General features: G+C 44.3%; 1 protein-coding gene across 1 annotated transcript; it reads right to left on the bottom strand.

The window, feature by feature from the left end:
- Position 1: 1 nt before the first annotated feature.
- On the bottom strand, positions 2-26,797 carry LOC310838390 (uncharacterized protein). The gene is made up of 16 exons (XM_083725695.1): positions 26,633-26,797; positions 22,225-22,332; positions 20,604-20,676; positions 19,416-19,572; positions 18,709-18,754; positions 15,450-15,508; positions 15,188-15,223; positions 13,970-14,022; positions 11,480-11,612; positions 9,482-9,678; positions 8,146-8,191; positions 7,978-8,043; positions 3,968-4,027; positions 3,573-3,655; positions 669-763; positions 2-305 (listed from the first exon to the last, which is right to left on the bottom strand). The coding sequence occupies exons 1-16, from the start codon at positions 26,667-26,669 to the stop codon at positions 271-273; spliced, it is 1,284 nt and encodes a 427-aa protein (XP_083581821.1). The 5' UTR covers positions 26,670-26,797; the 3' UTR covers positions 2-270.

The raw sequence follows: 26,797 nt of genomic DNA, 5'->3' as shown, positions 1-26,797 counted from the left end.
CCATGGCTTCAGCTTGATTTTATTCCAAATTCTGAAAATGTCCATATAAACATGAAAAGAAAACACTTGTAAAAACTCAGTCTTCTGTTGTAGGAGGTAGCCAAAATACTATTTCCAGTGTCGAGTTTTAATCCTTTCATATTGCCGCCTTAATCCAAGAGCAAGCCTGGCAGCGTATCACTGACTGAAACTAGGCCCTTTTGCATGCCAGTTCAGCTCCAAAAGTAGGTCATTGGCAGAAACCCAGAAGCAGAGCATCATGCATCTCAATCAGACAAACCATTCTGTGTGTTTAAATCCAGCAGCTAAAGAAACAAATGGTCATTAATCTTAAAATAATATTCCTGAAGTTGGCAGTACTTCCTCTAGCCATGGTTTTGAAAGAACAGAATTTGTCTCCTAACCACTAGCATGCTAGATATTAGGTGATTGGGATACTGACCTGGAAATCCTTCTAGATCAAACAAGACTTCCTACTTTATTTCATACTAAGCCCAAGTCCTTGAACATAATTAGAAATGCAGATATACAATTACTGCGAAGCCTAATCTTATTAGCTTTCTAAGTCTTGGAATTACTAGCTTGCAAGTACACTAAGTATGCTTCATTAACAGGCTATAGAGGCCTTGCTACTTTTTAGTTGTACACCAAAGAACAAATATCCTTACCAATTCTTCTTATTATTTCCTCACTTTCATCTTCAGTGTTGGATTCAAATACAAGACAGTCGAAGGTGCTTTGTTCCGAAGACTCGGGTGAAACCCTATACAGTATAATGTATTGAAAATTATTCTTGCCTGCATGGCCAAATCAATCAGAACAGGTTACACTAAAATACACATTCAGGGCATATGCGGATTTTGCAGATGTCTTATTAAACAAGAGATTGACACAATAGTGGATTAATTCCACTTCATTAGTGATGCTTCCTAGATGTTACATTATTGTGCAACGAACTTTAAAAGCCCTGAAATATTTGTGAGGTGAAGTCACAGGATTTCAGAAGGAAGCTATGGCCTGTGCACAGCACTGAAGGCAGGATCATATATAGCCAGCTTGAGACCCAACATCAGTACAAATGAATGCACAATAAAAGAACATCTGGAAGAGCCTTAAAACACAGCAGTCAGTAGGGTAAAATAACAAAGTGACAGAACACACAAAAGATTGGGCAAAGAAATGCAGCTGACTCCGAAAGCATGTAAGAATCTGGGCTAATCAGATTGGCAAAGGGAGGGAATCCCATAATGAGGTACTGATGACAACACTATGGGCAATAAATTTGATATGTATGTGGCAGAATGAATCTTTGTTCATTCTGCCCCATCTTAAATTTAACACTAATCCTTTAAGCACACTGGCAAGCTGAGGTACTGCTAACACATTACTTCTGACTTTTACAGGACCTGGGGCCTGGCTCTTCGTCCAAACTTGGGGGCACATTGTGTCATTGTGATAGTGCTGCTGTTGTGATGCACCTGAGGTCAGGCTACAGACTCCAGTAGCAAATCTGGTGTTTTCCCCCCTTTATTTTTCTTCAGTTTTACAAAAGCATCAAAATTATGCTAATAGATACATAAAAACAATGCATGGGGGGCATATTTGTAGTACAGTGGTATCTCGGGTTACATATGATTCAGGTTACATACGCTTCAGGTTACAGACTCTGCTAACCCAGAAATAGTACCTCGGGTTAAGAACTTTGCTTCAGGATGAGAATAAAAATCGTGCTCCGACGGCATGGCAGCAGCGGGAGGCCCCATGAGCTAAAGTGGTGTTTCAGGTTAAGAACGGACCTCCGGAACGAATTAAGTACTTAACCCGAGGTACCACTGTACTACTGTTGGGACGCGCCTAAGATTAGGTAGTGACTGGGTAGCAGGTCTCAACCCACCAGCTGAAAGGTCAGTGATGGCTAAACTAGGCCAGGGTGAATTCCCCCCCCAGACAACCCAAGGGGCCTTGGGGTATTCCAAATAGGATGGATTATTTTATCAAAATAAGAGGCAGACGTACAATAGAGTACAGTGGTGCCTCGCAAGACGAAATTAATTCGTTCCGCAAGTCTTTTCGTCTTGCGAGTTTTTCGTCTTGCGAAGCACGGTTTCCCATAGGAATGCATTGAAAATCAATCAATGCGTTCCTATGGAAACCGCCTTCAGACCAGGTTTGGGGACAGTCTGTCCCCCGACCTCTTCTGAAGGCCGACGGGGGGGGGCGAAAGTCTTTGCTTCCCCCCCCTTCCGCTGTCCTGGGGCGATTTTAAAATGCTGGCGGGCGGCAGCGAAGCCTTCGCTGCCGCCCGCCAGCATTTTAAAAACCCCGGGACAGCGGAGGACTTCTCCGCTGTCCGGGGCGATCTTAAAATGCTGGCGGGTGGCAGTGCTGCCGCCCACCAGCATTTTAAAATCCCCCGGGAAGGCAGGCAGGGGGGACAAAGACTTTTGCCCCCCACCCGCCTTCAGAAGAGGTCCAGAGGCCTCTCCAAGCTGCAGATAGCAGCCTGCTGCCCCGCGTGAGGGGCAGACATTCGCAGCTTGGGGAGCCCTGCAGGACTTCCCCGCAGGGCTCTCCAAGCGGCGAATGTCGGCCCCGCGCGAGGGGCGCTCTGCTTAAGAGCGCCCCTCGCGCGGGGCAGCAGGCTGCGCACCTTCCCCTCTGTTCCCGGACCTGTCCTGAAGGCTTGCGGTGGGAGGAGGGCTTTCCTCCCCACCGCCAACATTCAGAATGCTGTTCTGAATGTTGGCGGTGGGGAGGAAAAACCCTCCTCCCACCGCAAGCCCCGGGAACAGAGGAGAAGCGCTGCGCACCTTCCCCTCTGTTCCCGGACCTGTCCTGAAGGCTTGCAGTGGGAGGAGGGCTTTCCTCCCCACCGCCAACATTCAGAATGCTGTTCTGAATGTTGGCGGTGGGGAGGAAAAACCCTCCTCCCACCGCAAGCCCCGGGAACAGAGGAGAAGCGCTGCGCACCTTCCCCTCTGTTCCCGGACCTGTCCTGAAGGCTTGCAGTGGGAGGAGGGCTTTCCTCCCCACCGCCAACATTCAGAATGCTGTTCTGAATGTTGGCGGTGGGGAGGAAAAACCCTCCTCCCACCGCAAGCCCCGGGAACAGAGGAGAAGCCCTTCGCGCCTTCCCCTCTGTTCCCGGACCTCCCACCGCAAGCCTTAGGACAGGTCCGGGAACAGAGGAGAAGGCGCGCTGCGCTTCCCCACTGTCCCCGGAGATTTCCCTATGGGCTTTCGTCTTGCGAAGCAAGCCCATAGGGAAATTCGTCTTGCGAAGCCGCTAAAAAATCGGAAAACCCTTTCGTCTTGCGGGTTTTTCGTTTAGCGAGGCATTCGTCTTGCGGGGCACCACTGTATGTGCTCAAAAGCATGATTTACATAGGCTCGGAGTGTATAGTAAGGGATTTCAGCAGAATTGTTGGCAGGGAAAACTGAACTTTGAAAAGATCCACTCAAACTTCAGCCTGCTCTAAATGCATTGCTGCCCCATGCAATTACGCAGCCAGGGATAATAGAATCCTGGTGTAGTGTATCTCTAGGTATGTGGGTGGTTATTTTTAACTCACACACTGCAGAAGGCGAAGAGATTGTTGCTGTCCAGACGCCGTCCCACACAGGAAATGTCTGTATAAGAGTAACGAAACAAAACCTGGCAACAACATTGAGTGATCTGATAAGGCAGTGGCCTAGAACTGATTATTTAACAATTTTGTGCTCTTTGTTTTCTAAATGTGTGTGAATGGACCATGATCCACACAATCAAATAGAGATTTTGTTGTAGATTTAAACAAATAGCTCCTCTACGTGCAACCTACCTTCCTATAAATCTCACACATTATAGGCAAGTTCTACCTAGAAGAAAGCAGCTAAATTCAGTGGCCTGCCTTCTATGAATAATTTTGACATAAAATATTTAAATATAGTCAGGACAAGCACAAACAGTAAAGAAAAGTACTCTAACCTTTGAAGCAGCTTTCTCTTGAACAACGACTTCTGTTTCTTTGACATCAAATAAAACCTCCTGTGAAAATATATTCAAAATGTTCGAAACAATAATGGGTAAGTAAAATGCACTGTTAATTGTCAAAATGCCTGCAACAGAAAATGAACAGATAAGGCCTGAGCATTTTGCTGGGATTTCAAGTCTTTTCCTCAGTTTGCTTCCTTCAACTTGGTGTGATTTGGGGTAGAAATAATCACAGTGATAGCCTCAAACTGATCACTTAACAGACTGCATAATTTTCACAAAATTTCCAATGTAAACATTTTTATGTACGTCAGATAAAAATAGTTGGTGTCAATTTACGCTCTCAGATTTGCTCTATTGTAGTTTATAGCACTGACTTCAGTAGCTGTATATGGATTTTTTTAAAAAAAACACAAAATAGTTCTACCAATCTATACGTTTGATGTATTAATGTATTCACAAAAGAGTAATTTAAGCTCATTCTCACCTACCCCACAGGGTTATTGTGAGGATAAAGTTTGGGGGTAGGGGAGAAAGCAGAACAATGTACACAAGCCTTGAGCTTATTAGACGAAAGAATAATTTAAACCCACTGCTTTAAATTATGTTCCTGACATGAAGTACTCACCTGGGTTGAATAAAGATGCACATGTAAGTTGCTACATTATGAGCTACCCAGAAAACAAACCAGTAGCAGCCTTGAGTGCCTTCACTGGAACAGCAATTGACTTTCTCCAGCACTGGAGAAACACAAGTCGCATGCTATGCCAGCTGATTCTGGCAACGGAGTGAAACAAATGGCCTTATATATTTACAAAGCTCATCCACCCCATCTTTAAGAGGGAAACACTTGGGCATTCTGAGCTGCATAGCTCAGAAAGGGGCCATGCAGCTAATTAATCTCCCTTTGGTCCATTCATGTTTTGTAAGCGTTTCCTGGTATGGTGCGATGGTGCATCCGATAGTGGTGGCATCTTGCAGGTACAACGGGCCGGATTCAGCTAAGTTAGTGTGCTAGCATAAGTCCCACTAAGCCATGGGGCCTTCCCCCCTCTTCTCTCCCCGTGGGATATGGTTCCATAGGGCAAGCTGAAACGCCGATGGAACAACTGGAACAGCGCAGCATTGAATTCCTCTTGAGTAGCAGCTGCTCTTGCATTGCTGCAGTGGATACTACTGTGGCTTATAATAAGGTCTCAGCGTTGTGGTCGTTTCAAACCACCTCCATCACTTGTTTGTTTGGTGGGATCAGGCATTGTTTTTCGAAAAGCTCAGTCTCAGAAACCCACAGTAGGTGAGTTGTTGTTGGCCAGGCAGACAGACTGGATGAGTCTAGAACCAAATTGTACAGAGAGAAGAGGCTGGGGCCCTGTATGTTTTCACTAAGATGGTGACACAACTTCAAACCTTTATGTCCATATTTAAATGGCAAGGACTCGTGCGCAAGTAGTAAATTGCAAACATCAGCTTCAAGCAGTTTTAAGAGTAACTGTAGGCTGGGGTGATTGTCTGATTAAGCCCCTCCCTCTCTTTTCTTTTTTGACAGCTTCATCTTCCCACATATGCAGGAGGGAGAGAGAGAAATCTATCCTGTGTGTTTAATGGACTATAACCTTGAATTTTTATTTGCCTGCATTTCTATAGTACCCCAATATAAAGCACTGTGCTCTGTCATAGAAATACAATCACGGTGAAAAAGCATACAGTGGTACCTCGGGCTACATACGCTTCAGGTTACTCTGCTAACCCAGAAATATTACCTTGGGTTACGAACTTTGCTTCAGGATGAGAACAGAAATTGTGCTCCGGCGACGTGGCAGCAGCAGGAGGCCCCATTAGCTAAAGTGGTGCTTCAGTTTAAGAACAGTTTCAGGTTAAGAACGGACCTCCAGAACGAATTAAGTACTTAACTCGAGGTACCACTGTACAGGCAAAAATGCAATAGTCTTGGGAGCGTAGGAGAAACATGAGAAGCTCTATACCATTCTTCTTTAAAAAAATGGTAGAAGGGGGGGGAAGGATCTCTTTAGCAGGTAGTGCATTAGAACTCAGGTCTCTCACTCCTCACAAATTGCATGCCAACCTGACAGGAAAAAAAGGAGGTTGTTTAAGGAGCCAGGCTGTAAAGTACGTTGAGGAATGTGTGCTGTCTCTCCAAATCCTGACCTGCTGGTAGACTTATAAAGGTCTGCAACTAGAGATACGGCCACCATTTGGGTCTCTCTGTTGATTTTGTAGCCTTCGGGCTGGAATAAAATCAGTTTATGTACGTTTAGTGACTTGCTGCAGTGTTGTTTGAAGTGGCGACTTCTAGCTGCTGCAATTAAGTGACTGGTTAAGAAAAGTTCACTCAGGTCTCATATCCAATCTGGGACAGCAGTTCTATACTCATCAAGGCCAGAACTAGGCCTGGTGGTAGCTGACAGTGTGGTAGGGTAGAGGAAGAGGGCACACATTAAACACATTTTGGTGGTGGGGTGCATTAACCCCCCCCCCCAATTTAAAGAATTTACATATCACACAAAGGTACCTCAGGAATTTTTAAAATCTGAGGTAGTCAACTCTCTTTCCTCACACACTTGATTTAAGGGAGAGTTCTCGGAGCTATTTCTAAAGAAATGTGCAACCGAGCGCAGAAGGCATTACGGAAACTGCTAACATGCAGAACTGAATGCCCAAATAAGTAAAGCCTTGTAGTAAATTAGCCGGTGCAGGCAGGGGCTGATGGGAGTGTGTAGTCTGCAGGGCAGCAAGTTGGGGGGGGGGGAACCATAATGAATTGTTTGTGGTGAATGTGCCAAGCTAGGTTGCTCCCCTCCTCCTCACTCTGGCATTCCCCGAACCAGCCTTGCTCCTCCTGAACCATTGTTTGTAGTTTGTTTCGCTCCAACAAACCACAATCTGTAAGCCAAGGCCAAACTTTGGCAACAGGTCAAGGTTTGTGGAATGTTTGATGGAAACAAATCATGACCTCTGGGTTCAGATGCCGAACGGTAAGGCAGGGATCATAGTTTGTTTTCGTCAAGCGTTTCTTGGCAGCTTTCATATGAAATTGTAATTCCTAGACTTGTAGAAGGGGGTATATATTTAGAGTATTCTTTCTCCAAAAGATCTACCAGAATTGTCATCACTATACTGCACAAATTCAGCAAATACAATTAAAGTTTCACTATTTAATAGCTTTTCAGATTCACCAAGTTTTTTTGTGAATGGTACTTGTCAAAAGCAATTATCTGCTTGCTGCTATTTTGTTTCTTTCCCTTCCACAACGATGACTACTGCTTAGTTGTCGCAAGCCGTTTGATCAAAGGAGGAAGAAAAGAAATACTCCTTCAGTTCCAAGTAGATTCTTTATTTTTTCCTCACAGGCTATAGGAGTACAAAAGTTGGGCCTGTCTCTCATCTTGTGTTCTTGACTGGAGAAGCTCAATAATTTTTGCGTACATCCCAAATTGGAGGGCTTTTGGTTGCTAGCCAAAAGCGTCTTTTCCTTTGAGAGACCTGGTTAAAATTTTGTTAGTTTGCTGGACTAGGGCTAGAGAGATCCAAGTTCAAATCCCACCTCAGTCACGAACTTCAGTGGGTGAATTTGGGCCAGACACCATCTATTAGTCTAATGTATCACAAAGGGTTATTGAGAAGATAAAGTTTGGTGGGTGGAGAAGAGAACAGAACATTGTACATTGACTTGGGCTTACTTGAAGAAAGATAGGGGAAAAATGAATAAAAAAAAGTAAGGTTTGAATCTCCCACCTATCAATAATTTTGCCCTCATAACCTATAATCTGATTTAGCAATTCCTCACAAAGAAAGAATGGGCAAAGAATTATTACGGTCAAACTCCAGCCTGCTTAAAATTAAAAAACGAACAAAAATTGAGAGGAAAAACCAGACGTATGCAAATTCAAGAATGCATTTAACAACTGTAAGCCCTACTCGTGTGCCAGTCTCCACATTTTGGAAAAATGTCTCCACATTTTGGACTGTTAAAGCAGGAAACGTACCTGTCGTGGCAAATGTTTCTCTAAAACCATAGGTATGCCTTGGTCTAACACCTCTTTGCTTCCATACTGAAAATAAGAATCGGAAAGGTGTAACAAAAATAAAAGACATAAACCAACAACAAGGAAAGCTAAACAATCCTCCCTTCTCTGTCCAAGACCCAGTCTCACCTTTCCTACATTGATGTGGCCTAAGTACCGCAGGTTGTACAGCAGCCTGAGGAGAAAATGGTCGCAATAATTAATCCATGGTGTCTATAAGTAGCTCATTCATTTAGACCGGGGGGAGGGGATGGCAGTTCAAGCGAAACAGGCCGATACCAGAACAAAATGTACATGGTGTGCAACAATTGTGACTGGCGTGTGCATGCTTATGTGGCTGCTTTTCTCCACAATAATCAAGCGGTAATTGCACACACCAAAATGGATCTCCTTCTTTTGGGTATATAATGAGAAAAGTGCCCATTTAAACATGCACGCACTAGTCACAATTGAGATCTATATTGTTTAACCATACCAGAGTGTAAAAACGTAACGTCGGCCCCGCTGGCTCTCCACGATAACTACTGGCTCTGAGCAAGAGGTCTGTGCCATAAGAACAGGCTCTAAATATGTGCACAACAACTGAAGTGGAATTCCTAAGTTGGCTTGACCTTAGAAACTGCTTTACCTCACTCCCCACTCACCTCAACTTTCACTGAAATCTTGTTTTGAATAAACATTCACAAACTTTTTATTTATAATAATCAGCTAAATAGTTTGAGGATCTATACAACTTTGTAACATGCAGAAAACAGCATTCTTAGAGAAACCAAAGACTGGAACTGAGGGAAGTCGTGGGGGTGGGGGGTTTTCTGTGGGAGGGCGGAGGGAGGAAAAAGGGGGGGGGACAAGGATGATATGTTTTTGGATAATATGTCTTGTTATAATTTTGAATTAAAAAAAAATTAAAAAAACTTTCACTGAAATCTTAGGTGCCTTCCCCTTTCAGTCCTCCTCATTCAACAGGGTGTGAGGAGCTATTCTCTCTTTGGTAATATGCAGGGGTTTGTTTTTTTAGCCCAAACACACTGGAACTCCTTTCTGGCACCTCTCAGGTGGGCGCCATTGCCGTTATAAGAGAACAAGGGAGGCGTTCATGGTGAGTTCCAGCACCTATTTTTCCAGAAAAATAGCACTGGTAATATGGGCCTTCCAAATCTTCCTCTCAGTTTGGCGTGGGATTTTACTTTCGTGTCCCTTCATGGCCCTAGATGGCTCAAAAGCACCCCCAGTTGTAAACATAACACTGTTTTGCTGCTGTTGTGTGTCTCTCTCACGAACCACGTGGTGATCAGCCTTGAGCTGTGTGGCAGGTGGAAAACAGCCCAAGGACCCTAACGTTCCCACCTCAATTACAGGCTGCATTCAGAATGAATCCATGCTGACTACCTTTATTGTTACCGATTGCCAAAAGCTGGAGCCTGCAACCGTTTTGCTGCCGCTCTGCTCCCCTGGCATCCCCTACCTGCCCCCCTGCAAGCACCGATCCTCTTTCTTTTCCTTGTGCGTGTGCTCATGCTGGAGCTGGAAGCTGGGGATTTTCTCCTGGAGGATTTTCAGGTAGGGGAGAAGCGGCTTGTACATCCCTCCATCATGCCACTTCCAGCGAATCAGGCGGAAGCTCAGAGGCTTGCCCTTGTACTTCTGTAGCACTGTCCCAGCCTGAAGAGAAACAGAAAGGTTGAGAGCATGGGCAAGAATTTCTAGCACTGCTCACCTGGCACTAATCCCAGTTACAGAGGTTACAAGCTTTTTTCTGTGCTGTTCCCACAATACAGTGGTACCTTGGTTCTCAAATGCCTTAGTACTCAAACAACTTGGAACCCAAAGTGTTTGGGTTGCGAACCTTTTTCGGAAGCTGAACGTGCTCCATTTTGAGTGTTACACTTCTGATTTTAGTGTTACGCTTCTGATTTGAGTGCCACACTTCCGTTTTGAGTGTTACGCTGAGGTCTGTCTGTTTTTGCTATTTATTCTGCGTTTTTGTTTTTGAGGGTCTTTTTTCTTTGTGACTGTGTGGAACCCAGTTCAGCTACTGATTGATTGATTGATTGATTGACTGCAGTACATTGTTTATCACTTTCATTTTATGGATCAATGGTCTTGTTAGATAATAAAATTCATGTTAAATTGCTGTTTTAGGGGTTTTAAAAAGTCTGGAATGGATGAATCCATTTTGCCTTACTTTCTATGGGAAAGTGCACCTTGGTTTTGGAACGAACTTCTGGAATGGATTAAGTTTGAGAACCAAGGTACCACTGTACATAAAGGAGCACATCTTCATATTTTTCTCCCATAAGGAGGAATGGATCCAATAGAGGGACTGGTACGTTCAGTCTGGGGAAAACACAATTCAGAGGCAGTATGACAGCCACCTTGAAATATCTGGAGGAGCGTCACATAGATGAAGGAGCAAAGTTCTTTTCTGGTGATCTATAAAGGCTCAAACCAGTGCCTTCAAATTACAAGAAAAGGGATTCAGGCACTAAGTTCCAGAAAGAACTTCCTGACAACACAAGCAGTTTCGTCACTAGAAGAGATTGCCTTGGCAAAGTGGAAGTTGTAACTCTGTGAGTGGTACATTACAGTGAATAGAATTCTTTAAGGGAAGGAATGTATTTCAAATGTGCTTTAAATATATGGTGTCCACACAGTCTGACTAGACCTGTATGGGATTGCACAGTCATGAATTTCCATCTGTCAGGCAAGCCAGATCTGAAACTTACATGGAAAGCATGAACAAAGCTCCCAGTATAAGATATTCTGCCCCAGCCCCCCACCCTGACAGAAATACTTGTAAGCAAACAGCTTGATTTGTTCAACTTTGCTATACTCAGAGGAAGCACAGTAAAAAATTTCTATTGATCCAAAAAATACTGAAATATTTAGGTAATTGTTTTTTTTGTTTGCTTGTTTTAAAAAAACCTAATTAATTGTATTGCTAGCTCTATCACAACTGTCTGAATACCGAGGTTCAAGCAAGACTGGGCAATTTGTTTATAATATTAAGCTGTGGTTTCCCCACTAACTGCAGTAGACAAGGAGTCTATAGCTTGCCGTGGTTTCAAGCAGATTCCTATGCATCCCCAATAGTTGTCTTGATCCCCACATTTCTCATACCTATAAACATTGTAAAAGAAAACTTTAAAAGCGAGCAAACCACTGGTATGAATTTAAGTTTCTGAAAATTCTAAAGTAATTATAATAATTCTATTCATTCCTGCAGTGCAAATCTCTACACTTTTCAGAAAGAAAGAAAGAGAAAGACATTTTGTTTCCCAGTCTTTCTGTATCCCTCCCACACCCTCAATTCTTCACCATGATCTCCAGGTCAAACACCAGAGCTTTAGCTCTGCACAGTTCCCATAGCAACACCACACAGCCATCTCTTCTGCTCCATTCTCAGGATCTCAGGCAACACAGCAGCCTTAGTCCCCCGAGATCAGAGCGTTCCCTTTCACACCTGTCCATTGCATGCGTTCCTCAGTGAAGATCCATTTATCTCATCAATAACATCTCCAACCAGCACCACCTCATCCACTGCTGCCTGGCTTTGGGGGAGCACATTTACGATGAAAATCCGTCCATCCAAATATCTGTGACGAGAAGAGGGAGAGGAAGGGGTGGAGAGAGACAAGGCAAGAGCTCGCATTGAAGAGTTGAGGTACCACATACTTGAGCAAAGGAAGGAGGATCACAGGGGAGAAAGAAATGGTGATTGTCTTTTAAAAGAGATTTCTTTCTTTCTTTCTTTTGCTCAGAATGATGGGAAAATAATAGATTCCACACCAGGGATAGGGAACTGGTGGCCTTCCTCATGTTGTTAGACTTCAACTCCCATCATCCCCTAGATTAATGGCAATGTTTGTTGGGGCTGATGGGAGTTTGAGTCCAACAACATTTGGAGGGCCACAGAGTTCCCCATCAACTACTCGTTCATACATTCTTATTTTCTGCATCTATAGGCTACCTTTCAGGGTTTCTCTTTTCAACGTGGTTTCCAACAACCACCACCAGCACCTTTAATGTTAACCAAACTAGCACAAGCTCCCTGAAGATGAAGGGCTGCAAATGGCATGGTTAAGATCAACCCAAACTGTGCAAGGCAACCCTCACACAAGAAGCTTGCTTTGTGGATTTCTTGTCCACCCGGCTGCACTAGAAGAAACCACCCACATGATTGGTTGCTTTGGCAAACATGAAAAATGGGTGTAGCATTTTGTGGGTCAGGCTTCACCAAAGCCCCCTTCATTAGAGGCTTATATGTAGGTGGTAAAAATATGTACTCAATCATTGGCACTGCGCCTCTTCTACTTCTGCAAAATTCTACTTCTGCAAAATTATTAGGGCAAAAAGACTATTTGGCTCGGATAGCCCACGGCGTTTAAAACCAGCGTTAGGTTGCACAAAGACAAGGCACAATGGAAATCCTTCGCAAGCCAGAGCGCTGCAGCTAATTTGCACATCTGTTGTGTACCATCAAGGTAATTGCACAGGCTTGATGGATGCCAAAACTGGCAGACACATTACCCTTCTTGAGAGACATCCTTTTATGAAATGCTTAAGCCTCATGGGGATGGGAATCTCAAACGTGAATGAACAAAACTTGGAGCTGGCTCCTCAAAAACAATGAATTGCTAGACGTTACTGTGTAAGCCTCCCAGCAATTGATTGTACATCACTGTTCTTTCTTTGTATGTTCCTTTTGATGAAGCATTTGTTACTAAATAATAAAAATGATTTTTAAAAAATCAAATGATTATTGGAACTCTTCTTAGCTGGTTTCTGTGGCGGTTGCACTTATTCCCATCCAATTTTTTCCTTCTGCAATGCAGTTGATTGGGATTCTTGGGGGTTTGCAAGCTCCTCCCAGAAGTGCTCTAAAAGGCCATGTACGGCCTGAGGACTACATGTTGCACAGTAGTAGGCTGAACTCCCTTGTCAACACTAGGATTTCTACCTTGCAAAAAGCGCTAATCTTTACTGCTAGGCACAGGCTCAGGTCACGGTTTGTCAAAGCCGCTGCTCTTAAGTTACAAATAACCAGGGGCGAGGGCACTCAGTCATTCTGTACGAGCGTAGAATTTGCCACTGGGTACGGAATTCAGCATACTGAAAATGACAAGCTTTGTTTTTAATATCCAAGTTTATGGTTACGTTTTTAGTTTGCCTTCCCTCCAAAGAGCTTTGCAGAGAATGCATGGTTCCCTCCCTTCCTCCTCACAATAACCCTGCAAGGTAGTTTAGGTCAGGCATAGGCAAACTCGGCTCTCCAGATGTTGTGGGACTACAACTCCCATCATCCCTGACCACTGGTCCTGTTAGCTAGGGATGATCGGAATTGTAGTCCTAAAACATCTGGAGGGCCGAGTTTGCTGATGCCTGGTTTAGGCTGAGATATAGTGATTGGCCCAAGTTTGCCCAGCAAATTTTGCAGCTGAATGTACATTTGCACTTGAATCTCCAGCATTTTATAGTCCAATTATCAAACCATAGCGGTTTCCCTTTGTATGTTTTTATGGCTGCAAAGACTAGCACATTTGCAAAGTCAATCAGGATCCGATATGGTTTCAAATAGGATGGGGGACCATGTGTTAAGATTCCATTGCAGGGGGCTGGACTAGAAGACCCTCTGGGTCGCTTCCAACTCTACAATTCTATGATTAATCTGGATGATTGTGGGCAATGGCTGGTGAAATCTCAGAAGTCAGGCAGGGAGATGAATGGAATTTCCAGGCCTGGGAGAGGCCCTGCCCCTTGCCAGCTCCATGCCTTTAGCACAAGCGGAATACACTCCACAAAACTGTATCAGGCTGACATTCGTTTCAGTGACCAACTCTCATTGTTCCCTATGGGCTTTATCTTACAGATCCACACCCGGATATTTATTTAAAACAATGGATTTTGTGCAGAGGAAGTTCAAAGCAACGTAAGGATGTGACAGGTCTCTTACCTGAGCACCATTCCCAGCTCCCTGCAGGGGACAGTTTCATAGGTCAGGCACACCTAGAAAGCAGTATTTATCAGTGTGGTATCCAGCAAGCTTGAATAAATCCTCCTTCAGAGCCTTGGTGTAGATGAGAAATTTTGCTTCTTATAGGGGCGTTGGCTTTAAAGGAAGGCAGTGGAAGGCCCTGAAGCCTCAAGTTCTCCATTTATCCTCAAAAGGCTCATTGGGATGAAACACTATCGTGATGCTATACTGTGTGACTTCAGGGTTAGAGGCTTCTAGTGCAATCCCCTTTTAGATATCACCACATCTTAAATTAAGTGATCCCTAATCTGCAGAGCAAATGATCAAAGCCCAGAGATGCTAGACTCAGACAAGCGGACCAAGCATAGTCTTGCCCTGTCTTTACTGATAACACACAGCAAAATAATAAAAATAAAATCAGCCACAGGCCAGTGTCACAAAGCCAAGGATAGAGAATTTGTGATTCTCCAGATGCAGTTAAGACTCCAACTCCCATCAGTCCTCTGTCATTACTGCCAATAAACAGGAATAATGGGAGTTGAAGTCCACCAATACTTGGGAGTGTCACAGAGTCCCCATCGCTTCATAAGGTCAACCTAAGGCTGATTTTGGCAGTGCAGAAATACTTCAAATAATGTACCACAGATCCTTCCCCTACCCCAAATACCACAAACGGAAAGATGCACACATATTTAAAAACAGCTTAGATTGATGCGAACTGGAATCCTTGTTCTGTGGCCCAGCTGAAGCCAGAGCCCTACAGCATTTCAGTATAGCTGAAGTTGTCCAAGTACAATGATTTAAAATTCTAAGTGTAGCTGTCAATGGACTCGGGTTCAGACTCGGTTCAGAGAGACATGGAGTTCAAGTTTCTCAAATAGGACTTTATTAAAAGGTTGAATGAAAGACCCATAAAGCACTTTAAAAATTCACAAAGTGATTTAATCAAGCAGAGAAATCCCAGAGGTGTTACCATTTCCCTGCCACAAACCTCCATGCTTGTGAGACATTAAAATGTAAATAGAAAAAAACCACCACATAAACACAAAGTTCCAGTCCAGAGTAGAGGCGCCATTTTTGGCCTGTTGCTACAGGTGTGAAACAGATGGTGCCATCCCTATCTGTAAGCAGCAAGATGGGAGAATATCATGAATTGTGCAAAAGGGGGTATTGAGAGAGAGGATTAAAACTTCTTACCGGAAGTTGCCAGCTTTCATCCAAGAAACTGGAATTCTACAAACAGAAAGAATGGCAAACTATGAGAGGTCAAGCCAGAGGTTAAAAGGAAAGGTGGGAAAATACAGCTATTAATCCAGCCTTGTTCGGACTACATCTCTCGTCAGAACCAGCCAGGATGTGCTCCCTGGAGCTGCTGGGAGTTATAAATCAAAACATCTGGAGGATATTAAGCAGTGGAAACTGCATAAAACTTAGGTCCCCAAATCATCAACTACTGTACCTGCAAATCTAGGGAGAAATTCATTTCTGTCACCACCAGCATCAGAGAGAGGAAAGGCTCTGGAAGGAGGAAATAAAAGAATCAAAAATTGCTGCCGGTTTTCTGACCAACTTTATATATTCATTTATCGGTAGGTCAAGGGACACACTGAGAACACGAACCAAGAAATCTCAAACTTGTAATGGAAGCAAGACTCCCTAAAGTAATATTTGAGCCTTTCAAAAATGTAACCAACACAGAACAAAGGCAAGTTTCTCAGCTGGCGCCACTCACTTGTACCTCACGCAGATTGAACGGGCAAACGTACCAGAAAATAAAATCTTTACAAATAGAAACAGTGGTTTTCACAGATCAGCTGCATCATGCCTTGGTGGGCAGGTGTGTGAGGTCACTCAGGTTGCACCAAGAGGTTGAGAAGGCGAGATGGGAATTTTGCCCACAGGCTCAATCAAACCGTATACACGAGAAGGATTCAGCAGCTGCTTACACAGTTAGAATTGTGTAGAGATCGGCAACCCCTCCATAGCTACTCTGGGAATCTAAAGAAGCAGATTGGTGGTGACCCTGGATTTAAGCACATAGCTGGAAGCTTCAGGCAGTCACCTTCCTATGAAGCTATACATGTCACTCTGGCAGCTTGTAAGTGACAACTGTGCTGCTCCGAACCATACGAATCTCCATAGATTTAAATAATATTTTAAAATATGAGTTGAGGCAGCGGCTGTGTGGGACTTGCATTTCCCCAAGCAATTACCTGCCTCTCCTCAGGGAAGCCTGCCTCACACCCAGGAACCACGGCAATAAAGTCTCATTGCCAATTAGCATTCATCTCCTCAAACCAGATTGTGGGGAATTCAGTGTCCAGAATTCAACTGCCTTCCAGGTGAAGTTGTTAAGTGAAGCCTGACCCAGTAGATGATCCCACAACAGTGATAAGGAAAAAGTCCCTAAAAGCACCATACAAATAGCTTTTGGGATGATATTCTAATAGAAAACAGGTAAGGAAATGCCATTTTCTGCACTTTAATCTACAACCCATTACCCTTCCCCAGAGAAAAGCACTAAAAGGAAGTATGGCTCTTTTCTCTTCTCGTTCCTAATAAGGACACTGCAACCTTGGCTATGAGCCAAACTGTAGTTGCCCTCACCTTCATGCCTCCTGGTGCCACTGAGATCTGCTTCCCATGTAATGAAGGCAAACACGTGCTTACTACTATTGTACGCGCACATGGTTAGAGACCCATGGCTAGTCCCAGCTCCCTGGGTGCTTAGAACATAAGAGCTGTTGGAAATGTGTGTTTGTCACATACACAGACAAAGATTTAAACACATACATTAGATACCTTGACCTCTTTGGAAGGCTGTAAATAAAATGACCTAATAGAACATGGCAAAGTGTGAAGCGGACTTCTTTGTTGCTGCACATGGACAATTCTTGGTGGAAGAGGTGAAACAGAAGGGTGAAGGGGCCGGGAAAAGTCACAGATCAATCCTCAGCAATACTACAGAACACTTACGTTTACTATTTACAACAACGTGATTGAGGAAAAAGCTGAGAAGAGGAGTAATGGAAGAAAAATGTGGAAACAAGACAAAAGGGAGTAACATAAAACTCAAAACAGCAGAATCCTGTAACTGATCATCCTTAATGAAGTAACAAATAATGAGCCACAATTTTAATGAGTCCTGAAGAAGATTCAGTTGCTTGCATTTTGAAAGGCTCGTTATGGGAAAACCTGCCAGTGTTACTTAACACATACACACACATTTTTGGTGTAAGAATGTGCAAGCTTATGAATGGCATGAAGGCTTTCATCCTATTTTTTTAGGCCTCCAGACAGCAATGGCACAATCTCGACACATCTGGCACTTCAGAAACCTATATAATACATTGACTAGCTGGAGGTTAAGGATGATTTTAATAACCCCAGAGCTCAAAACAGATGTTGTTACAAACCACACAGATAGTGCCTCCAAGGCAATCATGAAACGGTGCATCTGCCTTGCCAGCAAAGCTTATGAAAGGACCTGACAATCTGTGAGTCCAGAAAGGAGGGTGTCACAATGAGAAAGACAAAAACCAGCCACTGATGTGGAGGGAGGGCACAGCAGAATTCAGTGGCAAGGGAAACGTGGAGCTACCAGAGGCTGCATGCCTTTTCACAGGTAGAGGGCCTCAGCAGCATCCTGGATGCCACGGGTTAACAGGGCACACAAAGAACTCAAGTCTACGGCCTTAACCACCTTATCACCTAGCATTGTTGTTGGATGAGATTCCACAGTGAGGCTGTGCAGAATATCATATCTACATTGTTCCTGCAACATGCCTGTACTTTATTGAAACAAATATGCCCATTCACAACCTTATAATTAGCAACCTTGGGGATGCTAGGTTTTTTTAAAAACAAACAAACAAACAAACAAACAAACAAACAAACAAACAACATTAATTGCATCCTTTTAATAATAAAATTCGGTTATTATGTAGCCAATATGCAACACATCACTGGGCAAACTAGACATGTTGGCAACAGACTTGTGTGTCAGAAAGTTTCCTGATTCCTTATAAAAACTGGAGGGGGCCATTTAAAGTGCTACATTTACTCTGCCCCTTACCTGGGCATCATTTGCCCTATACATTTAAAACAGTATCATACCACTTTAGGCTAAGGGCATTTAGACTTGTTAGGATGCTCTGGTACTAGGTTAGGACAGTGGCATAGCGTGGGGGGTGCAGGGGGGGCCGGCCACACCGGGCGCAACATCTGGGGTTAGGGGGCACAAATCCACGGGTTGGGGGCGCAAATTACTTGCCTTGCCCCGGGTGCTGACAACCCACGCTATGCCACTGGGTTAGGACACCCCTGTTTAAGATGTATGGTGAAGATGGGCCCTTAACACCAGTGCAGAATAAATTTAGACATCAATAATGCTGCCATTGAGCTCTGGTACCTTTTCAACTTTGTACAGTGCAGAACCCAGTAACTCAAAAGCAAGACTGTTATAAAGCAAGGCACAATAAATTTCAGTAACATACTGTGCTACAACAGAATGCAAAATGACTCTCAGGGCACTTGTTATAACTTCCAGAGGCAGCCATGTTAATGCATTTTGTAGCCAAGCAACAAGGAGTCTTCTAGCACCTTAAGGCCTAATACATTTAATATAGCACAAGCTTTTGGAGAATAAGAGTCCACTTCATCAGTGGGATGACCTGCTCTCTTGCACAATGCAATGAGTGTACAGAGATGACTCTTACCAGATAAGTCTTCATTGCCTAGGATGGAGGTCATTGGATCATACCACTGAAATAAAAACAACTCTGAATAATTATAATAATTTAAATAAGTTGACCACAAAGGTACGTACACATCAGGAACAGGAAACTATTATTAACCATCATAATATCTAGAAAGGAGCATTAATTTAGGTTTGGGATTTTAGGGTCGTCGTCCCCAAGTTTAGGAGATAAGTATTACCACTAGCAGGATCACAGGAAGCTGTCTAACACTAAACCAGGACATTGGTCCACCTCAAACTATTCACACTGACTAGCAATTGGCTCTCCAGGGGCACAGGAAGGAATATGCCACATCTACCTGTAGGTGGAACTTGAGATGTTCTGTAAGTAAAGCATATGCTTTGCCGCTGAGTTATGGCTCTTCCCCAAATGGGGCCATAGGTTTAACTGCCAAGTTATAATGAACAATTGCAGATTCTTCTTGTTAAAGAACATTAGCCCTAGACTGAGTACATTTAAAAATCAGCACTGGTTTCAAGATTATAAACATGGTGAATACAGGAATATCCCGCAGACCAGGTCTTTAGCAAAGCACACCTACTAACTTATGTGTCCACTCAACAGAGGCCCCAAGAAAAGAGTGTAACAAAGACAGGTATCTGAGTACTCTTATTATTCAAAATAACTTCTCCTTTTAATTGCTCTGAATTACGTCATGTCCCCACCTCAAGCAGCCTGGAAGATCTGATCAACTGCTTAACAGCAACAGCTAGCAACTTCCTATTCAAAGCCAGGCGCAGGAAGTACCGCCCTCGTCCTTGTGCTGTCAGCACCTTCTCACAGGAATTAGTTTTCTCAATCATCATTGACAGGAGGGTCATGCTATAGGAAGAAAAGACTTTGTTATCATGGGGTACAGGCACAAAAACCATGTTCAAGTCACTTCAAATGGAGATATTTCAGGGTGAAAAAGTTATGCGCCCCCTGCCATCCTTTCCTTGATACCCCTCAAAAGTCAGCATGAAGGATTCTGGGAATTGTGACTCCCCTGTGAAGCATGGGTGAGGGACTGGATCCGGCTGGCAGGTCAGATTCCTAATACCCCCCCCACTCCCACCACAGGCCAACTTGGACAGGTGAGCAGGACCACCCATCTGTCAGTCATCTGGCATCATGGTGATGTCAGTGTGACTGAGAGCTTTTAAAGTTCAAAGACAGTCCCTGTAAAATGGAAGTCTAAAGGAAAATGGCCATTGTGTGAGACACACACACTCTTGAACTTAAAAGAAGCTGATGCCAAAAACCAAACAACCGTACGGGTATTATTACAAAAACTATGAGCACCTCTAATTGTGGGGCGACCTCAGAGTGTAAGAAGAACCCTGCTGGATCAGGGCAAAAGCCCATCTAGCCCAGCATCCCATTTCTCAGAGTGGCCAACCAGATGCCTATCGGACAATCAGATGGCCACAAACAGGATATGAACACCATAGTTACTCATTTATGGACATCAGGTGAAAAAAGAAGAATTGTGAGAGGAGGATTAAAAAAAGCAGAAAATTAATAAAAGCCTGTACAGTGGTACCTCAGGTTACATATGCTTCAGGTTACATACGCTTCAGGTTACAGACTCCGCTAACCCAGAAATAGTGCTTCAGGTTAAGAACTTTGCTTCAGGATAAGAACAGAAATTGTGCTCCAGCGGCGCAGCAGCAACGGGAGGCCCCATTAGCTAAAGTGGTGCTTCAGGTTAAGAACAGTTTCAGGTTAAGTACGGACCTCCGGAACAAATTAAGTACTTAACCTGAGGTACCACTGTAGCTGTAATCATGCTTATATACAGAAAGGTAAAGCAGAAAATCAAGTTCCTCTTACTTTTGCAGTATCATAAAGTACTACTACAGGCCACCCACCTGGGATGGGTTACTTGCGGAAGCTGTTCCAGCCAGTGCCAATAGTCCTTTCTCTTGAACCCCAGAACGGGCTCTGAGGAAGACAAGACGACTTTCCTTTAGAAAGAAAAGCAGCACAGCAAAGTGCTGCGTCGCACAACCAAAGATTACAGACACCATTTGCTTAGCACCAGAAGGTGCTCAGTTAGAGCACATTTACATTGGATGCATTCTATTCCTTGGGGGTTCAGGGTGCTGCCAGAAAGGGTCTGATTCACTCTGTGAAAGCATCAGCAATCTGTGCATGGTGAAAGCCTGGCAAGTGTGAAGTTTTCTACTGCAACCCCCCTCCACACACACACCAAATGCCTTTGCACCAGCAGAAACTGCAATTAGATTTTGCAACTTATGTAAATTTCTGATATCTGCAACAAGACACAAATCCCTCTCCCACCTCGGTCTCCATACTGCAGTGGTCATCTACATTGCCACTACAAACTCCCTCATGGGACATGCCTGATCAACCCTTCAATCCTCAACAATTTTAAACAGCATTGATGGGAAGAACCCTGGAAACCCTACTTTTGGAAGGGTACTAAGACCTCTGAAATATAAAAATTGCAGTGGTCAGAGTTCTTTGGGAACAATAAAAAGTACAGTCAAACCTTGGAAGTGGAACGCAATCCGTTCCAGAAGGCCAATTGACTTCCGAAATGTTCGATTCCCGAGGCGCAGCTTCTGATTGGCTCTTGCAATCGGAAGAGCCAATCGGAGGCTGCTTGTCTGCCGTGTCGAACATTTGGCTTCTGAGGAACGTTTGAAAACCAGAACACTTAGTTCCATTGACGTTCGGGAGCCGAAACGTACAGGAATGTAAATGATCGGAAACTGAGGTGTGACTGTACAATAATAGATTTATGAGATCAGTGGTCTTAAAAGGGCTGGAAAATTTTTTTAAAAAGTCTTTTCCTGGCTATAAAGGACCCCAAAGTAACTACCAGATGAACCTCTCTGGGAACAATATTCGGCTACTGAAGTGCCATCAACACCACCAGCAGCAACAAATCACACTTAGGGCCAGCATCATGGGTGGGCATGGCTAAGCACTTGCCTAAGGCCCACACCTCAGGAGGGGCTCAGTGACTGCAGCCCCCGGGACCTGCTTCTCCTCTTCACCACTTGCTCATCTGCTCCTACTCTTGCAAGAAGGTGGTGGAGCTGCCACTGCCTGCTTGCTCACTGAGTCTGTTTGCCATGTAAGCAGGTGGTAGCAATGATGAGGCAGAGGAGGCAACAGCAGCTGGCAACAACAGCAGGGAGGGGGCAGATAGACAGGGAGAGGGAGTCTTGCCCTGGGGCCCCCACCAGCAGAGATGGCACTGGCTGCACCTTACCTGGCAGTGAGATCCGCTTCACGGGGCTAGGGCCTCTGAAGTCAAACTCCAGGGAGATACATATAGGAGGAGGTGAACTTTCAGGGATTATTATTACTTATTATTATTAAAAATACTTCTACCCCACCTTTCCTTGTAAGGCTGGTCCTGTCCCACTACTGCCCCCAACTGCAGTGCAACCCGCTCCCCGCAAAGGAAAATCTCCATGCACAGTACTGTCCATCTTTGGTACAGAAAAAGCCACTCACGTTTTATTCCTTTGCGAAGGATCATTTCCAGGACCTCACAAAAGGACTGTAAGTGTGGAGAGGTGTCTGTGTAAGGGCTGCTGCTCCCCTGAAGGTTGAGGATACATACTGCAAGAAGAGAGAGAGAGAGAGGTTTCAAATAAAAGGTAAAGGTAAAGGTACCCCTGCCCGTACGGGCCAGTCTTGCCAGACTCTGGGGTTGTGCGCCCATCTCGCTCAAGAGGCCAGGGGCCAGTGCTGTCCGGAGACACTTCCGGGTCACGTGGCCAGCGTGACATCGCTGCTCTGGCGAGCCAGAGCCACACACGGAAACGCCGTTTACCTTCCCGCTGGTAAGTGGTCCCTATTTATCTACTTGCACCCGACGGTGCTTTCGAACTGCTAGGTTGGCAAGCGCTGGGACCGAGCAGCAGGAGCGCACCCCGCCGCAGGGATTCGAACCGCCGACCTTTCGATCGGCAAGTCCTAGGCGCTGAGGCTTTAACCCACAGCGCCACCTGCGTCCCCGAGGTTTCAAATACAGACTGGCAATAGAATGAGTTATTTGTATTTGTATTTTTGCTATACTTTTCTTCTGTTAAGCTAGGTAAAGGAACCCCTGACCGTTAGGTCCAGTCGCGGACGACTCTGGGGTTGGGGTGCTCATCTCACTTTATTGGCCGAGGGAGCCGGCGTACAGCTTCCAGGTCATGTGGCCAGCATGACTAAGCCGCTTCTGGCGAACCAGAGCAGCGCATGGTAACGCTGTTTACCTTCCCGCCGGAGCGGTACCTATTTATCTACTTGCACTTTCATGTGCTTTTGACCTGCTAGGTTGGCAGGAGCAGGGACTGAACAATGGGAGCTCACCCCGTCGCAGGGATTCAAACACCGACCTTCTGATCGGCAAGCCCTAAGCTCTGTGGTTTAACCCACAGCGCCACCCTTCTGTTAAGATACCAAAGCCCTAATCGATAAGACTATAGTACAGAGCTTGGGAAGGTAACTTTAAGAAGGGCAATTCCCCAATCCCACCCTCCAAAGCAAGTTATCATGCCCTGATGCTACAGAAGTCACCAACTTCCCAGCTCTTCTTTGCCTCTGGGTTGGCAACTGGAGGGGAGGGGCTAGATGGTGTACCCCACACAGCCGGAATTAGTCCAGGGCCACCTGGTTGCTGACTTCTGCAAATCATAAACCACAAGGCTACTCCTTGCCTGATCGTGGCATGTACAGAATCTCCGAGAACACAACTTTGGGTGCCAAGGCATGGTCCGAGGCACATTATGCAACCACCTTGCTAAAGCTCTCTCTTCCTTTTGCCAGTTCTCAGAACTTTTGGGGAGTGGGGGGTATATTTCAAATAATTTGAAAACTGGGAGGTACTGTTCCTATTTACAGAGAGGTAGCCTTCTTTATCCATTTGTAGCAGCATAAATAGAAAAAGGTTTTGTGGCACCTTGAAGACTAAGAGATTCCAGAGTTTAACACGCACTACATCAAGACTTTTTTCTCTCTGCCCTGAATCTTCCAGCATTCGACTTCCCTGAATGTCTGTGAGTTCTAGTCTTACGAGAAAGAAAAAAACTTTCCTGTACAGTGGTACCTCACGTTACAGACGCTTCAGGTTACAGACACTGCTAACCCAGAAATAGTACCTCAGGTTAAGAACTTTGATTCAGGATGAGAACAGAAATTGTGCAGCGACAGCGGGAGGCCCCATTAGCTAAAGTGGTACCTCAGGTTAAGAACAATTTCAGGTTAAGAACGGACCTCCAGAACAAATTAAGTTCTTAACCCGAGGTACCACTGTATCTACTTTCTTCGTGCCATGCATAATTTTGTAAAGTTTCATGGTCTCCTACTTGCCTTTCTCTAAATTAAAAAAAAATCCCAAATGCTGCAACTTTTCTTCACAAGGGAGCCGCTCCCCCCACGCCCCAATCGTTTTGGTAGTCCTTTTCTTAACCTTTTCCAACTCTAAAATATTCTTTTTGAGATGAGGTAACGAGAACTGTACACAGCATTCCAAATGCAGTTGTACCACATATTTGTGGTATTATATTAGCAGTTTTATTTTCAATTCCTTTCCTGGTGATCTGTGGCATGGAATTTGCCCTTTTCAAGTCTGCTGCACACTGGGTTTATGTCTTCATTGAGCTATGTACTAGTACCCCAAAGTCTCTTGTCTTGGTGCATTACTGCCACTTTAGACCCCATGAGCATATATGTGAAATTAATCCCCCTTTTTGCTCCAGAGTGCATCACTTTACATTTGTTTGCACTGAACTGCATTTGCCATTTTCCCACCCATTCACTCAGTTTGGAAAGGTCCTTACAGCACAGTTAGCCCAGGATGTTCTCTTGAACAATCCCATCTGAAATGAAAGGCAGCTCTCATCCATTTCAGAAAAACCTCCCAGTGCACACAGTGCATATCATGTTTTATTTTATGTCTGTAACCCACTTCTAGTGCTGTTGGAGCCGAAGGGCTATAAAGAACTATTTTAAACAAATAAATAATTAAATGTGATGGAAGTCCTGAACCAAGAGCCAGCTTAAGCAAATATTGACTGTTCTTTAGACTGCTGTACTCCACCCATTCATTCCACTTGAGGGAGATTTGAGAAAGATGTTCCCTTTCAACAAACCTTCTCTTTTACTTGTTGGATTATCAGTGCAGTGGATCCAATACTTCACCACCACCACCCAGCCCATAATATGATGTTTAGGCCAATTTCCCCCCTCCTTCTACTTATCTTCCACCCTACCTCTAAAGAGCTTTGGGTGGTATATGTGATTTAGCACCCCCTCCATTTTATCACAACTACCCTGCGCATAGAATAGCCCAAGGTCATTGCGTGAACTGCACGCGTGACAAAGGATTTGAATCCTGGACTCCAGAATGCCAGACTAATGCTCTAACCATTACATGACACTGGCCATTCCTCTGAAGTTTATTATGGAGATATCAGTTTATGCTAAACTAATATTGAGTGGAGAGGTAGACGTGCATCTAGCTGTATATAATGGAGTAAAAAAAAAAAAAAGGAAGAGGCGACAACATTAGGAATTAGGGTTGCCACCTGTCCTGTATAATACAGGTGCTGTATTTCAATGTAAAATGCTACATCCACAGAGAAAAATAATCTACCTTATTTTTGTATAAATGTAAGCTGCAATCATATGCATGCTTAACTGGATCAAGCCCCGCTGAACACTGTGGGAATTACTTTTGCGTAAACATGCATAGGAGTGTGTTCTGTTATAGTTCCTTTTTAGTATTTCCCTCTCCAGAAAAAGTGTTATATGGAGCTCCAGTGACTTCACACTTCCTCCCCAGTGAGTTGTTCCCATAATAGTATAATTTCATTATCTAGATTCTAGAACAAACATGGCAATAAGGAAGGAAGGCAGATGTCCCTTAGTTATGTGTTTGCCTCTTTTTCTGGAATCAAAAGTGGTCACAACTTCAGATGGGGTTTTAAATAAACTGACCAGATACAAGCACTAAATATTTTTTCCAGAGCATGGCGGAGTAGAAAGGATTCAAAGGCGAAGAAGTGGGGAGATATTTCTTAGCTGCATGCTGAGGACCCTCCTAATATAACAATGGAACATAAGAAGCTGTCTTATAACATTAGTCCCTCTAGCCCAATATTGTCAACACTGGCTGGCAGCTGCTCCCCAAGGTTTCAAGCAGAGGTCTTTACCTGCACACCCTGAAGATGCTGGGGATTCAACCTGAGACTATCCTGTATGCAAAACAGATACCCTGTCACTGAGCTACAATTCTTCTCCAACACAAAAAAGGGGATTACCCCAATCTGGAACATAACTTGACATCTGTCACAATAGCATCTAAGCAGCATATATATCACTAGGTGATATCACTCTTTGAGGGAGGTTTTTCCCTTAACAATCAAGTGGTGTATAATATTTTTTTTAATGAACTAAAGAAGTAAGTAAATAAATAAAACTCTTTGTAAGCATTTGCTCCCAGGACAGTTACCTCATAGCTCTCGAGCTTCTATTTCCCATTTCTCCGATGACCCATAAAGTTAAGGTGAGCGCAGTAATAAAGCCAAACTTAAATCGACTAAGTTAGGTTAAGATCCACTGTAATCACTTGAGATTCTCAATCAATAAACCCGTTTAGGATGGGGAGTTTTTACGCTTGAGTACGGATCTCTTCGCTCCGACGCTTTTTAAAAAACACATTTGTTCCCCATGGCAACCAGGGACAAAATAAGAATATAACTCTACCTGACTCCCCATCCCTGTGGAAAATCGTGTGGCAGTAACTACACACCTGTATATACCCTGACCGAAAGATGCGTGTATGGTTCTCGCACTTTTTTCCATTCAGCCAAAACCTGGCACCCCGCCTCCTCCAAAACCGCCCCTCTGTCTCCGCTCGTCCCCTCACCTTTTAGCGTTCCCAGCAGCGGTTCTTTGGCACTCATGCTGCCCTCCTTCTCCCGCCCCCAACCTTCAGCAGATGTTAACTTGGAGCAGCTTCTAGGGAACCGCCGCTTGTGTCTCCACCCTGTGGAAACAGACCTCAAGCAGCCCCTTCCGCAAACACAAGGCA

Source organism: Podarcis gaigeae (assembly GCF_964106915.1).
Source record: "Podarcis gaigeae genome assembly, chromosome: 2".
Lineage (NCBI taxonomy): Eukaryota > Metazoa > Chordata > Lepidosauria > Squamata > Lacertidae > Podarcis > Podarcis gaigeae.
Note: the sequence above shows the minus strand (reverse complement) of the source record. Positions and strands in the feature narration are given on the sequence as shown.